Source organism: Haemorhous mexicanus, chromosome 3 (genome assembly GCF_027477595.1).
Source record: "Haemorhous mexicanus isolate bHaeMex1 chromosome 3, bHaeMex1.pri, whole genome shotgun sequence".
NCBI classification, from domain to species: domain Eukaryota; kingdom Metazoa; phylum Chordata; class Aves; order Passeriformes; family Fringillidae; genus Haemorhous; species Haemorhous mexicanus.
In genome coordinates, this window is record NC_082343.1 from 116,271,316 (window position 1) to 116,284,889 (window position 13,574).

Genomic DNA, 13,574 nt, shown 5'->3' on the forward strand with positions numbered 1-13,574 from the left:
CTCGCACAGCCCCACTCAGGGCAGACCTCCCCGGCAGAGCGAGGGGGCCCCGTACCCGGCTCCATCCCCGCAGGTCGGAGCCTCCCTACTTCCCCAGCCGTCCCCGGGGGTCTCCGGGACAGGGAGCGCCGGGGGTCGCACCAGCCCACCCCAAAACTCCGCGGCGAACAACACCCGAACACCCCCAAACCGCAGCACCCACCCAGGCTGAGGGGGCTCCGCGGCCGCCACTCCGTGCCCCACACCCGGGAGATGGGAGGAATCAGAATAAATATACAAATGGCAGGAAGAGCGAACCCCAAAGGTGCCCTGCCCTCCCGCTGCAGCCTCCTGGGGACACCTTCCTCCTCCTCCTCCTCCGATCCGGGGCACCCGCGGAGCCCCCCAAAGCCGCGGCTCCAACTCTGCCGCCCGTGCTGAGGGGCTGCCCCTGCCCACCCTTACCCGCCCCCGGCTGCCCCCCTCACGCACATCCCGCTCTCCGGGTCGGAGCGACTCCCGGCGGTGCCGGCGGAGGGGGGACCCCTTCCCGCTGCCCTCCCTCCCTCCAGCCCACCCACCCGCCCGCCCCCTCCCCTCGCCGCCGCCGCCGCTCCCCCCCCGTATCCCCCCTCGACACTCACCTCTGGGTGCTGCCGGCGCCTCCGCCTCACCATGGACCGGCGGGACTGGGGGGGTCCCCCCGCCCTCCCCTGCCCCAGATTGAGGGAGATTACCGGGGGGCGCGGAGGGACGAGAACAATAGGGGGGAGGAAATCCCTCAGCCCCCCCACGCCCCCCGAGGACACAGCCCCCTCCCCGCCCGGCGCTCCTCCTGCCGCTCCCTCCTCCTCGCCCGCTCCCTCTCCTTTTTTTTGGGGTTTTTTTTTTTTTTTTTTGGCTCAATCACACCAGACCGACTGTCTTTGTCTGTCTGACAAGCGCCATGTTGATATCAACATCCGAGCCCCCACCTGCTGCAGCTGTGAGACCCTGGGACTTGTAGTTTCCCCCTCCCCAGGGTGACGGGAAGACCCGCGGCGCCCGGACTACAACTCCCAGCATGCCGCGGGCGGGCGACGCGCCAATGGGGCTGCGGGGCTGCGCTCGGGGCGGACTACAACTCCCGGCATGCGTCGGACGGTCATGACGTTATCTAGGGCGGAGGGGAGGCGGGACTACAACGCCCATGATGCCCCGGGGCGCGGCGCGGTGGGGCGGGCAGGAAGGGGGGCAGGATTGTCCCGGTAAATAGAACCGGGGGACGCGATGAAGCTGGTGAGTGCCCGGGGCGGGCGGCCGTGAGGGAGGGGAGGGGGCTCGGCCTTCCTCCGACAGCGGGAGGGCTCCTGGGGTCGCCTCCAGGCTGCGCAGTCTCAGCCTCGCCGGGCTTGAGGGGAAACTGAGGCGCTGGAGAGTGGCCTGAGGGAAAAGGGGCGGGGGGAGATGCTGAGGGAGTTGGGGGGGGGGTGGTGACTGAGGGATAAGAGATAAGAGGGTGATAGTGGGGCGGGGAGGGGCTGAGGGAGGGGCGGGGGTCGGCCCTGAGGTGTGGGGGAAGGCGGGGGTCGGCCCTGATTTGGGGGGGGGTAAGAGAGGGGCCGGTTACCCGCGTTTGAGGTGTTGGATGGCATCAAGTCTTAGTAGGGTTCTGGAGGAGGAGGAAATGTTTCTCAGCCTTCCTGGCGTTAAACATGAGTCCGGCGTGGAGCTGTGCCCCTGCGCGTGTGGCTTCTGCTGGGCTCGCGAGGAATGTGAATAAATGCTCGTGGTTTGTGATAAAGTTTTCCATCTGCAGTGTGATAATGCAGGGAGATACTAAAAAAAAAAAAAATAAAATAAATCAGCCTGGAACAGCTTTGCCAAGGGTGCACCTTGCTTCTGACAGGGGTTTTGGTTCTGATATTACAGTCTTCTGTCAGAAAGTACATGACCCATGATATTGGTCTTCTCTCTTGAACTGTTTCACTTTACTAGAGACCTGGGATTCAGGACCTGCTTTGTTTTCCAGGAAGAACTTTTACACACAAGGTGCTGCAGTTCTTGGTCTGGAGGTGAAAACCCAAGCAGTTTTCAACATACCTGAGCATAATATTTGATTTATTTAATCTGAAGTGCCGCCGTTATTCAATATAAGATTGTCTCTTGGTTTTGAGACTGAGCAGTGTGTTACAACAAAGCTTCATAGAAGTAAATTTGCTATTTTAACACTTTTAGGAAACTGCTCTTCATGGAAGTGTGTACAATTAATTCCAGAGGCAGGTGGTCAAGGAGCTTGATCCTGCTTAATCTTACCTGTGTGATAAGGATCTGTGCAGGGATGAATATTTCCAGTGGGACAGACTCTGCACAGTCAAGCACTTCTGGGTGTGATTGTAGAGGTTGATAGAATTCAGTGGGGAAAAGCAAACTGGAAAATCTTTATTTAATAAAGACCCCAGAGGAAATGCAGAGCTCTTTTAATGTTTAGAGTCTTGCATGGGGACACAGAGAGGGAAAGGGTAGAGAGGGGAAATACAAACTGTCTGGAGTCTGTATTGGAGCATTTTTAGACCTGTTTTTAAATTCAGTTACTGAGAATTATAAGATGACATTCTTCACCTTATATTTCTCTGGAGATATGTCTGAATTTAGGGTTGTAAGGAGCGAAGATGATTTTTATCCTCTTTTCTCATAGATTTGGGTTGAATTTGGAAGAACAGGGTAGAGGTGAGAGACTAGTGGAATATTCCCTGTCTATGGCAGAGGGGTTGGGATAAGATGAGCTTCAAGGTCCCTTCCAAACCAAACCATTCTGGGATTCTGACTCCAAGTCTGATTCAGAATCCAGTGGAAGCCTCAGTCTCCCACAAACTCAAGTGTGCTTTGACTCAGGCAAGCCTCAGTGCTCATTTCCCCCCACATTTTAAGCTGGCATGTGATACTAATACTGGAGGAATGCACTGCAGGATTTGTTGGCTTCACTTGGAATTCCAAGCTCTGCCTTTAACCTGCACAACTCTGAATGTTTTGGAGCTGGAAGTTTGAGCCACCATCTCCCTCCTCTGTCACTCTGCCCTCCACAAGATGCTCATGGCATGGGATGTCTGTGGAAAACCTGCCTCTCTCAGGCCCTGAGCATCTGGAATCAGCCCCTCAGTTTGTGCCCCACTGCCAAACTTTCATCCAATTTGAAAATCCTGCCAGGAAAGCTGTGAGCTGAGCATATTTATGCCTTTTGTGTGTTTTGTGTCATTTTTGACATGACTTTTGGAGTTAGGAGATGAGGCACCTTTGTGTGTTGGCTGCACCAGCCTTTAGCCATAAGGGAATCAAGCAAATCTTGGAATAAAAAACTTGCATTTTAGTCCAGTCAGGAGCATGAGTGAAAGCTCTGGATCTGTTTTAAACAGTAACAAGTATAAATTGTGTGGAAAATGATCACATTTATAATGTGTATAGAGACACACATAGTGCAAACACTTCTATTCCTGGATTCCTAATCCAAAATTCTCACAGAGGTGCAGGCCCAGCAATGTCACCTCTGCAAACAGCTGTATAGAAAATACAAATTGCCTTTTTTATTTTTCTGTCACTTTGTTTGAATCTGGTAGAAAGAATCCATTGACTCCCAGGAATCCATTTACCTCAGCTTGACAGCCACAGAGAGAGATGATTTTAGCTGCTTTTAAAGAAGGAAAAGAGGAGGAATTTCCAGTTAGGTCATAGATGTCAGGGTTGTAATACTACTCATGATTACAAAAAAGGGCAAGAAAATATTTTGCTGATAAAAGTGGTGATATTTCATTGCCTTTTTTAATTACCAATAGTTTAAAAGCCACAAAAATAGAACTTATTTTTCCCTTCATTTCTTTCTATTTACTTCAATTTATAGCTTCATTTGTCAAAGTTCTGGTCTGGTGAGAACTTAATTTCACGTGAGAGTGTTACATTTGTGAATAAACCAAGTGAATTCCTCACTCCTTCACCAGCTTGGCTTTACATATTTTCTTAAACTTTACTAAAAGAAAGACAAAATGTGATGTAACCCCTTAATAATTAAGGCTTTGTGAATTTAAAACAAAACTCTCTGTGATATTTTAAATTTAATATTTGAGGCTTAGTCGGTTGAGCTATTTAAATACAGTTTAAAGCAGGTTTTTGAGGAATGTATGTAAATAGACTTTTTGAGGGCTGTTAATCCAGACAGTTGCAGTCCTGTGTTAACATTATTGTGAGCAGAGGCAGAAAATGACAATATTCATCTCCCTTTTTTCCACTTGGTAGAGGGAAGTATAGAACACAAGCTTAAGGGATAAATGACTTAGAAAAAGACCGAGTCTGGTTTTAGTGCAGTGTACGGCCAAACAAGTGGTATTTTTCATCTTCATTGACAAAAACTTGAATTTAAAAGCTCCAGTTTGAGCACCTGAGCATGGCTGTGCTGCCAGATGCCCAGACTTGGGAGAGTGGAGATAGAAAAATCCCTCCTCGGAGCAGAGGAACACTCCCGCAGAGGTGGCCGCGCTCTGCTCAGACCTTTGTCTCTAATCCCACGTTTTAAAGCCGACCTTTCCCTTCTGCTCTCCCTCAAAGCTCCCGCGCCTGGTTAAATGTTTGTCACTCCAGACAGGAGGTGGCTGCATCTCAATGATGCTCAAGTGCCCCCTACATCACCTGCTCACCGGCTCATTAAGCTTGCAAAGCCTTTGGGATTTGGATACACAAACCCTTCCATTCAGGTGGGGTTGCCCAGTCCCTCCAGCTTCCTGTTTGTGTTTAGCAAGACAAAAAGCAGGTGAGAACTTGCCCCAGAGCTGCTGCACCTGTGCAGGGGGTGTTGGGGCAGGTTTCTTACCAAAATAAAAACTTGTGTTCCTGCAGGGCATCTCTGCCTCCTTGTCTACCTCGAGTCATTTTCAAATTTTCTAGCCAAGTTTTACCATGAGGTCTGAGTTTGGAAGAAGCTGATTTCCTGGGGTTTTGGGGAAAATAAGTGACTGCAAGCAAAAAAGATATTCTGCATGTGTCCTAAATCAGAAAGAAGAGCTTTGCCATCCATTTAACCCCTGGTATCAGAAAAACTGTCTGAAGAAAATCTGCCCCTTAATACCCTGACATGGGGAAATCTCAGTGAACACACACAGCTGTGGGACACAGATTCATGGGAAATCGTGTTTTATTTTGGTGTGTAAGGAACTGCATTTGAAAACAAGGGGGGAAGGGCAGTTTGTGAACTCCGTTCACAGAATCACTGAGGTTGGAAAAGACCTCCACGATCGAGTCCAACCTGTGACTGATCCCATCTTGTCACTGAGTGCCACATCCAGTCATACGTTGAAAACCTCCAGGGATGAGGACTCCAAACCTCCCTGGGCAGCCCCTTCCACTGCCTGTCCACCCTTTCCATGAAGAAATTCTTCCTGGTGTCCAACCTGAACCTCCCCTGGCACAGCTTGAGGCCGTTTCCTCTCACCCCATCCCTGTTCCCTGGGAGCAGAGCCAGATTCCCCCTGTCTATCCCCTCCTGTCAGGGGGTTGTGGAGAGCCACAAGGTCCCCCTGAGCCTCCTTTTTCCAGGCTGAGCCCCTTTCCCAGCTCCCTCAGCCCCTCCTGGTGCTCCAGCCCCTTCCCCAGCCCCATTCCCTTCCCTGGACAAGCTCCAGCCTCTCTGTGTCCTTGCAGTGAGGAGCCCAAAGCTGGACACAGGATTCAAGGTGTGGCTTCACCAGTGCCCAGCACACAGGGAAGGGTCATGTTCTGAAAGGTCCTGAGTAACTCCTGCTCATTCTTCTTCCAGTACTGCCTGTCAGGACATCCAACCTTGCCATGCAACGTGCTCAAGTTCAAATCCACCACCATCATGCTGGACTGTGGGCTGGATATGACGTCTACCCTCAATTTCCTCCCACTTCCTCTGGTGCAGAGGTGAGTTCTGTGGCCTGTCAGCACTTAGTCTGCATCTTCTTGGGTTGCAGTTGGAGTGCTGTGCCTGAAATGGTGTATTGGAAGGAGGGAGGGGGTGGGTACAAATGAACAGCATCATCTGATATCATAAATAGACTTTGTTCACTTAAAAATTCTCTTTATCAAAATAACGTCCTTTGGCTCAGTAGACGGAAGACATTTTATGGATTTATTGATTGGTTTTTCTAGATAATTTATTCTAAGCTTCAGTAAAGTATTGCTGCAACTGCTCAGCACAAGTGAGGTCACATATCTGTCATCTTTCTGGCTTCTTCATGCAAGATGAGATAAATGGGTAACTGAGATGGAGTGCGTGGAGCCCAGCAAGTCCTGTTTACCCACCATCTTCTCAGGCTGTTCTTCAGAGCACAGACTAATGCAAAGAAAAATAGCACTTAGCAGCCCTTGTTAGTTGCCTGCATGGCATAATTGTTCCCTTTTAAAAGTTAAATAAATAAAAGGGCAGTGCAGCTGGGCATGGGATTGGAACAGCAGAGAAACAAAAATAGAGTCTAGAACAGAATCCTGAGATCTCCTTTCTGTGCCCTGCTACAAAGTTGTATTTCCCCAGGTTTTTAGACTAATTAGGGTAATAAGTTAGGGTGACATGTTTTGTGTAAATTGAATAAATGACAAAAATTAGCAGTTGAAGAGGTGGGAATAAGTCACTCTCAGTGATGGGGAGGAGTAGGAGTTTTCCCAAAAGCCATTTACTAACTTTGATCCACAAGGTAATAAGTGAAGAGCATTCTGGGCTTAGGGAAGGCTTGATTGAGGGGGAAAATACAATTGGAAAAGGGAGTTTCCTAAGTGACCTAGTGAGGTTAAAGCAGTTTGTCCAGCACTTCCTATGATTTGTTATTTTTTTGGAAAGTAGAGGAAAGGAATAGACAATGTGGGCATTGTTCTGCAAGAACCTGGAGTTCAGGATCTGCTGTAGAGAGGCAACAGATGCCATCAGAGGGATCAGTGTGAAAGTCAATTTTTGTCCCATTCCATAGTGCAGCTGCTGACTGCACCAACTGGTGCAGTAATAGATTTTGAAAGTTTTGGACATCCAGGTACAAACAGAATTGCCTTGCATTTGCTTTCTCCCACCCCCACCCCCCCCACCCCCCCCCCACCCCCCCCCCCCGCCCCAAAAAAAAGGAAATTGAGAGAGAAAGAAGTAGCAAAATGAGGTGATTGAACAAAGGCTTAAGAGGTTCTTTAGAGCAGCAGGAATCAGCTTTCCCCTGGGATGTGGCAGCTTTGTCTGCTGATAGCAGACCCTGGGAATGAACAGCCAAATTGCAGGTCACAACCTGGAATTCCCCAAGCACCTCCAGAATGTCGGCACTAAAATGACTCAAACTCAATAAGAGAGGATGTCAGATTTGACCCCTGATGGCCCAGTGGAACTGGAGCAAACATTTGGATTTAAATCCAATCAATCTTGTCGGTGAGTTGACTGAACACCCCTTAGAGCAAGGATTGGCCTGAGCACATGGACTTGGGCAAGTAATTGATCTTCTCTGTAAACCAGGTGTCCTGCAGAGAGTTGTGGAAATAAGTCAGAAATGTGAGGAGGAATGTGGCTGCCACTGCAAAGTCCTTATCTCTGTAGTACTCATAGTTGTACCATTTGAGATTAGGAGTCCATTACCATGATGTCCAAACAGCTCTGAAATTCAAACGTGTGTTATCAACATAACGTGGGGTGACAGAGAGCTGACATTGTCATCAGATGCCAGGTAAGGTGACAGGAAGGACTGACTGCCTGAGGGATTTGAACACAGGTCTGTCACATCTGGCATTCTGTCCAGCTGTATCCTCTCAGAACCAGATGTTCTTATTGGAGATGGACGTGAGTGAGACCTTAACCTGCGAGCAGCCATGCTTCTCTCTGCTGTCTTTAGCCAGAGATTCCAGCAAGATCCATGAACCCTTTGGATTCTGCAAATCTCAGTATGTGGTCTGCCAAAATATGTGATATTACAGAGGATCTTTGCTACACAGCTCACTCCTCTGTCATACCTGGCATGGGACCCTCCTTGAGCAAATATTTTGAGAGCCTGCGCTCTAATCTATAAGAGAGGAAAGTGCTGCAGTGTTTATGGCATTAAAGGGACTGGACATTTTTTAGAGTTCTTTGCTCTTCAAAGAAATGCCAGTGCAAAGGTATTTAGATTCCCCCTTGCCCTGGAAATGGCATTCCCTGTTCTCACCAGCCCATGGAGTGTGTGCAGAGCACCTGCAGCTGCCCAGGTCTTTATGCTCCTCTACTTTAAAGGAGGTTTGTCAACTGGAGTTTTCTCCCCTGCGCCAAAGTCAAATGCAAAACGGTGAAATGAACATGTGGGAAGCTCTTAACCTTTCCTGTCTAGCCATGACACACTTGCTCACATTATTTATGGGACAGTTCCAGCTATTTTGGATTAATCAATCACTCTATTACAATGTCAAAATGATGTCAGGAGGAGCTGTGTTGCTTCTTAGCTTCAAGGTAAAGAGTCCTTTCTGTCCTGTGTTGCTTGTTCTGCTTTCAGCCACACACAAGACACACCTGCTCATTTTGCCTCCCCTACTCTTCATTCCTCAGTGGATGCCAGTTTAGTACAAGTTTAGTGCTCTTTCATCATGAATAAAGCAAAACTTTTGCTAGAGTAAATTATGGGGAGTAGGACAAGTTTATTCTGCTCTGCCTTGTGCTGCTGAAACCGCAGATGAATCCAGGGATTTGCAAGGCACAAGGCACTGACCTGACCTTGTGCTGGTGTTGAGACATTGGACTGCAGCCCTCCAGGTGGCCCTTCCAGCCAAGGTTCCTGTCCTATCCCCCTGTGTCTGTCAGAGTTGTTGCATATCAGAGTGGTTTGTTCTTGCTTTTTTTCCATAACTCTTTTAGAGTCACTGCACCAATTCTACTCAGCCCCCTCAGTCTCCAAATTACTGCTCCTAAGCTGTGCTTTTGAGCAATCCACTGGGCACGTTTAGTCACTTCATCTTTTCTGTCATCAGACTTCTTCAGCCTTGCTCTTTATCCTCAGAAGGGAATTGCCCTTCTTCTGGCACAGCTCCTCCATGACAGATCCTTCTGCTCTCCCCTCTTACCTTCTGTCTTTACTCCTTGACTCATGGATTTCCCATTTTTCCTTCCTTGTGACTTACTGGGGTGTCAGAATTTGTTCTTTTATACTGCTGTTAGTCTGAACACAGCATTCCTCCAAGCCCTTGAATCACTTCCTATTTTCAAGATGTTGAATTTGAAAGTGCTTTTAGGATACAAACATGCCTGTCTGTAGAGCTTAGTGCACAGCACTTGGCAAAGTTCATTGCAACCAGGTTCTGTGTCCAAATCTGAAGTTGTTGCAGGGTTTGGTTTCAGGTGGGTTCAATTCTCTTGTTTACTTTTTTTTTTTTTTAATGTGTAATTAAACTTCAATCTGGGCAGAGAGTGTGTTTAGAGCTAAGTTGTAGACTCATACAAAAATCAGATGTCACTGTGAAATAGAAAGAAGTCTCTCAGTTACGGTTGCAAGAAATGCTGCAGCCATTGCTGCTGTAAACTCAGAATTACAATGTCTACCTTTAAATCTCTTTATTAGCATTTGAAACTATGAAAAATGGGCTCTGCTGTTGCTTAGAACCTGCAGTTCACAGCAAAGCCTCCTTGCCCCTGTGCCCTGTACAGCTGTTGGTGTGGGTCTTCAGGGTGACACCCAGGCATGAAACCATGGTTTATGTGGGTATAAAATCCCAACCTGTGTCTATAAATGACTTTGTCCAGAGCATCAGTCTTTCCCTGCCATTGCTGATGGGAATATTTGTCCGTTGTCCTCTGTCCCAGAACAGTTTTATGGTGCTTTTGTGTTGTTTTGAGCACAGAGTTTGTTGCTGCCCTAACTTCTGTTTATTCATCCACTTTCACCACAGGGAACTCAGCAGCACTGAGCCTTTTAAAATCCTCACCATAAATGACTAAAAACTCCCTGCGTGCCTTGTCCTCAGATTTATTTTTACTTATAAGTGTCATAATCATGATTTGTAAAAGTCATTTTGGTGAACACTTAACCACAGTGAAACTGTCTGTCTGTTTTATTGGGACTGTTACTTCCCTGAGACAGGAATGGTGTTCTCTGCCTGTATGACACCAAGTAGAAGGTCTGTGCTTAGCCACTGATAATAATTCAGTTCATATTGAAATAATTTTTCTTCTTTCTTTCTTTCCAGCCCCAGGCTGTCCAAACTTCCCGGTTGGGTTTTGAAAGATGGAAGCATGTTTCTGGACAAGGTACTGGAGTGATGCTTGGAATTTTCTTGCCATGCAAAAAGCCACCTGACAGGTTGAGAGCTGGTGCTGCAGGAGCTGACTCATCCCAAAGGTTTCTCTGTGTACCTCTAGCAGCCAGGATGTCCTTGCAGAGCAGAACGTTTTGAAACAAAATGCTAATAGCAACTCTCAGGCTTCAGAGGTAGCCTAGATTATAAAAAAATCTGCTTAAAATGCAGAAGTCGTCAGTGTGAATATTTTTGTATTTCATGAAGCTCCATAAATAATAGTGCTTCGCCTTCTTAGAGTGCCTTTTATTCCACAGTCTCACTTTTCTGACACTGAGGCTTCAGAGCATGCCTATAAATGAGGTTGGTTTCGTACCCTTTTTCAGGCAGAGCTATGAGAAAGGCAGTGGTTTGCCTATGGGAGGTCTGTCAGAGAGGAAAAGCATGGCTTTGGCCTCTGAAATCAACATGTGTTCTGCTGCTGGACATAGCAGGGAGGATATTATCTCCAGCCTCCTGATTCTAAGACACAGAACTTCCTCAGCAACATGAGAGACACAGAATTGCTCTTTTTTCTCCCTCTCTTTTCATTGCATCAGTTTTGGAGGCAGAATTTGTCTGAGGCTTCAACCAAAACTTGGCACTGCAGCGGCCAGCTTGATCTGCCATAAGGGAACAATGAACACAAAAATATGTCAGATGTTAGTAAAATAGGCAGATACATTTCAAATGTGGGCAGCAATAGGTACCAGTGGAGAAAATGCTTAATAGACTGTTCTCTGACTATGGGAACATTAAAGCAAACAGTGATAATAGTTGCTTTTGTAGGGGTCTTTGAGGTGGACAAAATGGATTGATCTGATTTTTACAGACAAGGGAGCTGAAGATCATAGATTAAAGACCCGATTTTTCTTCTCATTGGAGACAAAAGAAACTGTGCAGGCAGCATTTCTGTTGGTAAAATAGTAACAGCTCTATTCAGAGTACTTGCTAACTGGCAGTTGCAGGGCTGCAGAGGCTCAGGGGCAGAAATGGAGTTGCTCAGTTTGAATTCCCTGGAATTTGTGTCTCCTGAACCCCAGTTTTGGTGTCAGAGCTTTGGGCTCCAAAGAATGGACAGAGTGTCACTGTAGTTTTATTTGGAATATATTTAAATTTCTGGGATGCTGCTGCTGCAGTGTGTGCTCAGGAGAAACCTCCAAACTCACACAGTGGCGAAGGAAATCGTGTTAAAAATTCAAAGGCAGCATCTCTTAACTTCACCTTGACCACTGTAAGTGCTTGGAATGGTAAATTCTTTGACCCATGCTGGAAAAAGCCAAGGGAAGGAGTCAAAGGGGGGTGTTTTATCATGTGAGGTGGACATCCCTGTTACAGCACTCAGTTTTAAAACTTCAGTCCTGGAGAGGCATTGAAATGTGCTGTGATCTACTTTTAATCATTTTGAACTCCCTTGAGATGAGGTTAGGAGACTTCTGCCACTAGATGTAATTGCTCATTCGTTATTAGTTGGCAGGTGCACTGTAATTATTAAGAATGGGATTCAATTTTTAATTCTGTCAGTCTGAAGCTGGCTGAGACCACTTGCTTTGGGACAGGAGAGAAGGTAGGGTGGGTGGTAGGGAGCCTGTGAGTTGTGCTATGAGGAGAGTTGGGAGAGTTGGGAAGATTTTTGTTCCACCCTGAAGAATGTGACTTCTCATGTGACAAAAGTTTTCGATGTCTGCCTTGAAAAAGAGGAAGAAAATAGGGGCTAGAGTTTAACAAATGTGCCCTGTGGAAATTAGATCCCCAAAAGTTGTGTCATCAAATACTATGAGGGTATATAAATTGTATTTAGGTTCTAGTAAGACAGAAGAAGTTGGAGGTTATTTGGAACCAATTCCAAACTTGCCTTCCTGGTCATCACCAGGGCTCTTTCTTTACCTACCAGAGTGCTCCCTCTGTCCTTCCCAAGGAGGATTTGATCCCTTCAGGTACCAAGCAGCCTCATCTGCCATGAAAGTAATTTCAGCAGATCTGCCTGCACCAAATTGTGTTTAGAAGGGGGATAAATGTCCTGTAGTATTGGGCTGGAAATTACCTGTAATAAAGAAAGTGTCTGGAAAATCCAAAATGTGCTGCCTTGGATAACACTGTGCTGCTGTATTTTTGTGTCTCCTCTGTTGGTGTGATTTTTTACAGGAGCTGAAGGAGTGCTCTGGCCATGTGTTTGTGGACTCTGTGCCTGAGTTTTGCTTGCCAGAGGTGAGTTTGTTCAAAGCCTTACTGAAAATCTGACTCCATTCAATCACATGGAAGAAACCTGTTAAATTATTATTACCAGGTTCCTGCTAATTTATTAATACTCAGTAAATAATACTGCTAAAACTCTGTGTTGTTAAGGTGCTTTCAGTCTCTATGACACTGGAAAAAGGATGGAAACAACCCTTTTCAACCATGGTTTTGGTAGACATGAGCAAATAATCTGACACAAGAATAAGACTGAACTGTCCCTTTTTGTGGCTTTTCAAAGACAACCAGACTGAGCTGGGCTGACTGACAGGATCCATGTGCTGATCTAGATGAGGGCAGGCCATGAAGGTGAGGAAAGCTGCTTGTCTCTAACCACAGATGCAGGGGAGCCAGCTGTGGTTAAACCAGGTCGGATTCTGCTGAGCTGCTCTTCTGCCAGCAGCACTTTCAGGTTAAAAACTTTTACAGCCTCTTTGAGGGCCTTCATATCCACGGGCATGGCTGCAAGTGGCTGCTCAAGCTGGTTTTTATTGGAATTTCTGGATTTAAAAAATGCAAGCAAGACCATTGAAGATGTTTGGATTACCTGGAATCACCCAGTGCATATGGGGAGTGCTGCAGGAGAAATTAAGATATAAAAGGCTGAGCAGAGAGAGGTGGGGATAAATATTGGAGAGTAGCATGGGAATAGCATCCCTTTCCTCAGTGTGTTCAGAGTGTGATACCATCAGTTCTTTCATTTCATGGTGGGGTGTTTTCTCTGTCTTTCAAAGACAGACACAATTGCTTTTGGGCAATTTTTTTTTTTTCCCTTTCTGCCTGACCTTGCAGACAGGAAGCACAAAACACTCCTGGAAGGTTGCTGTCAGCCTGCTGAGGTTCTGGCAATATTGTTCCCATGTGTGGATCCCATGGAACTCATCTCTGGCATCACTCTTGTCGTCTTGATTCTTCCCAACAAGTTGGCAGCTCTGGTACTGGTTTTGGCAAGTGGTTCCAACAGATTATAACCATTCCAACCCAGCTCGAATTGTCATAATCCAATCACACAAAAAAAGACCAGCCCAAAACCCTAATAATTCTGGGGTTTTGTGAGCCTTTTAGTTACTGTCCTGTGAAACTGAGGGATGTGGGAAGCATCTGTGTGTATAAAA

General features: G+C 46.8%; 2 protein-coding genes across 8 annotated transcripts in view; one reads left to right on the forward strand and one right to left on the reverse strand.

Moving 5' to 3' along the window:
- HMBOX1 (homeobox containing 1) overlaps window positions 1-790 on the reverse strand; it is a 120,100-nt gene extending 119,310 nt beyond the window's left edge. For 4 of the 7 annotated variants that reach the window (XM_059843124.1, XM_059843123.1, XM_059843120.1 and 1 more), the window contains exon 1: window positions 624-789. The gene's annotated coding sequence lies outside the window, so the exon portion shown is untranslated. Of the gene's footprint in view, window positions 1-623 lie in introns of all 7 variants that reach the window. The other 3 variants (XM_059843126.1, XM_059843122.1, XM_059843121.1) reach the window with 1 other exon arrangement.
- Window positions 791-1,157: 367 nt separating this feature from the next.
- The window catches only part of INTS9 (integrator complex subunit 9), a 61,576-nt gene continuing 49,159 nt past the window's right edge, over window positions 1,158-13,574 (forward strand). Inside the window, exons 1-4 of the mRNA XM_059843128.1 lie at window positions 1,158-1,257; window positions 5,759-5,886; window positions 10,138-10,198; window positions 12,370-12,432. Of these exons, the coding sequence (XP_059699111.1) occupies window positions 1,249-1,257; window positions 5,759-5,886; window positions 10,138-10,198; window positions 12,370-12,432 (261 nt within the window). The 5' untranslated portion in view covers window positions 1,158-1,248. The remainder of the gene's footprint in view (window positions 1,258-5,758; window positions 5,887-10,137; window positions 10,199-12,369; window positions 12,433-13,574) is intronic.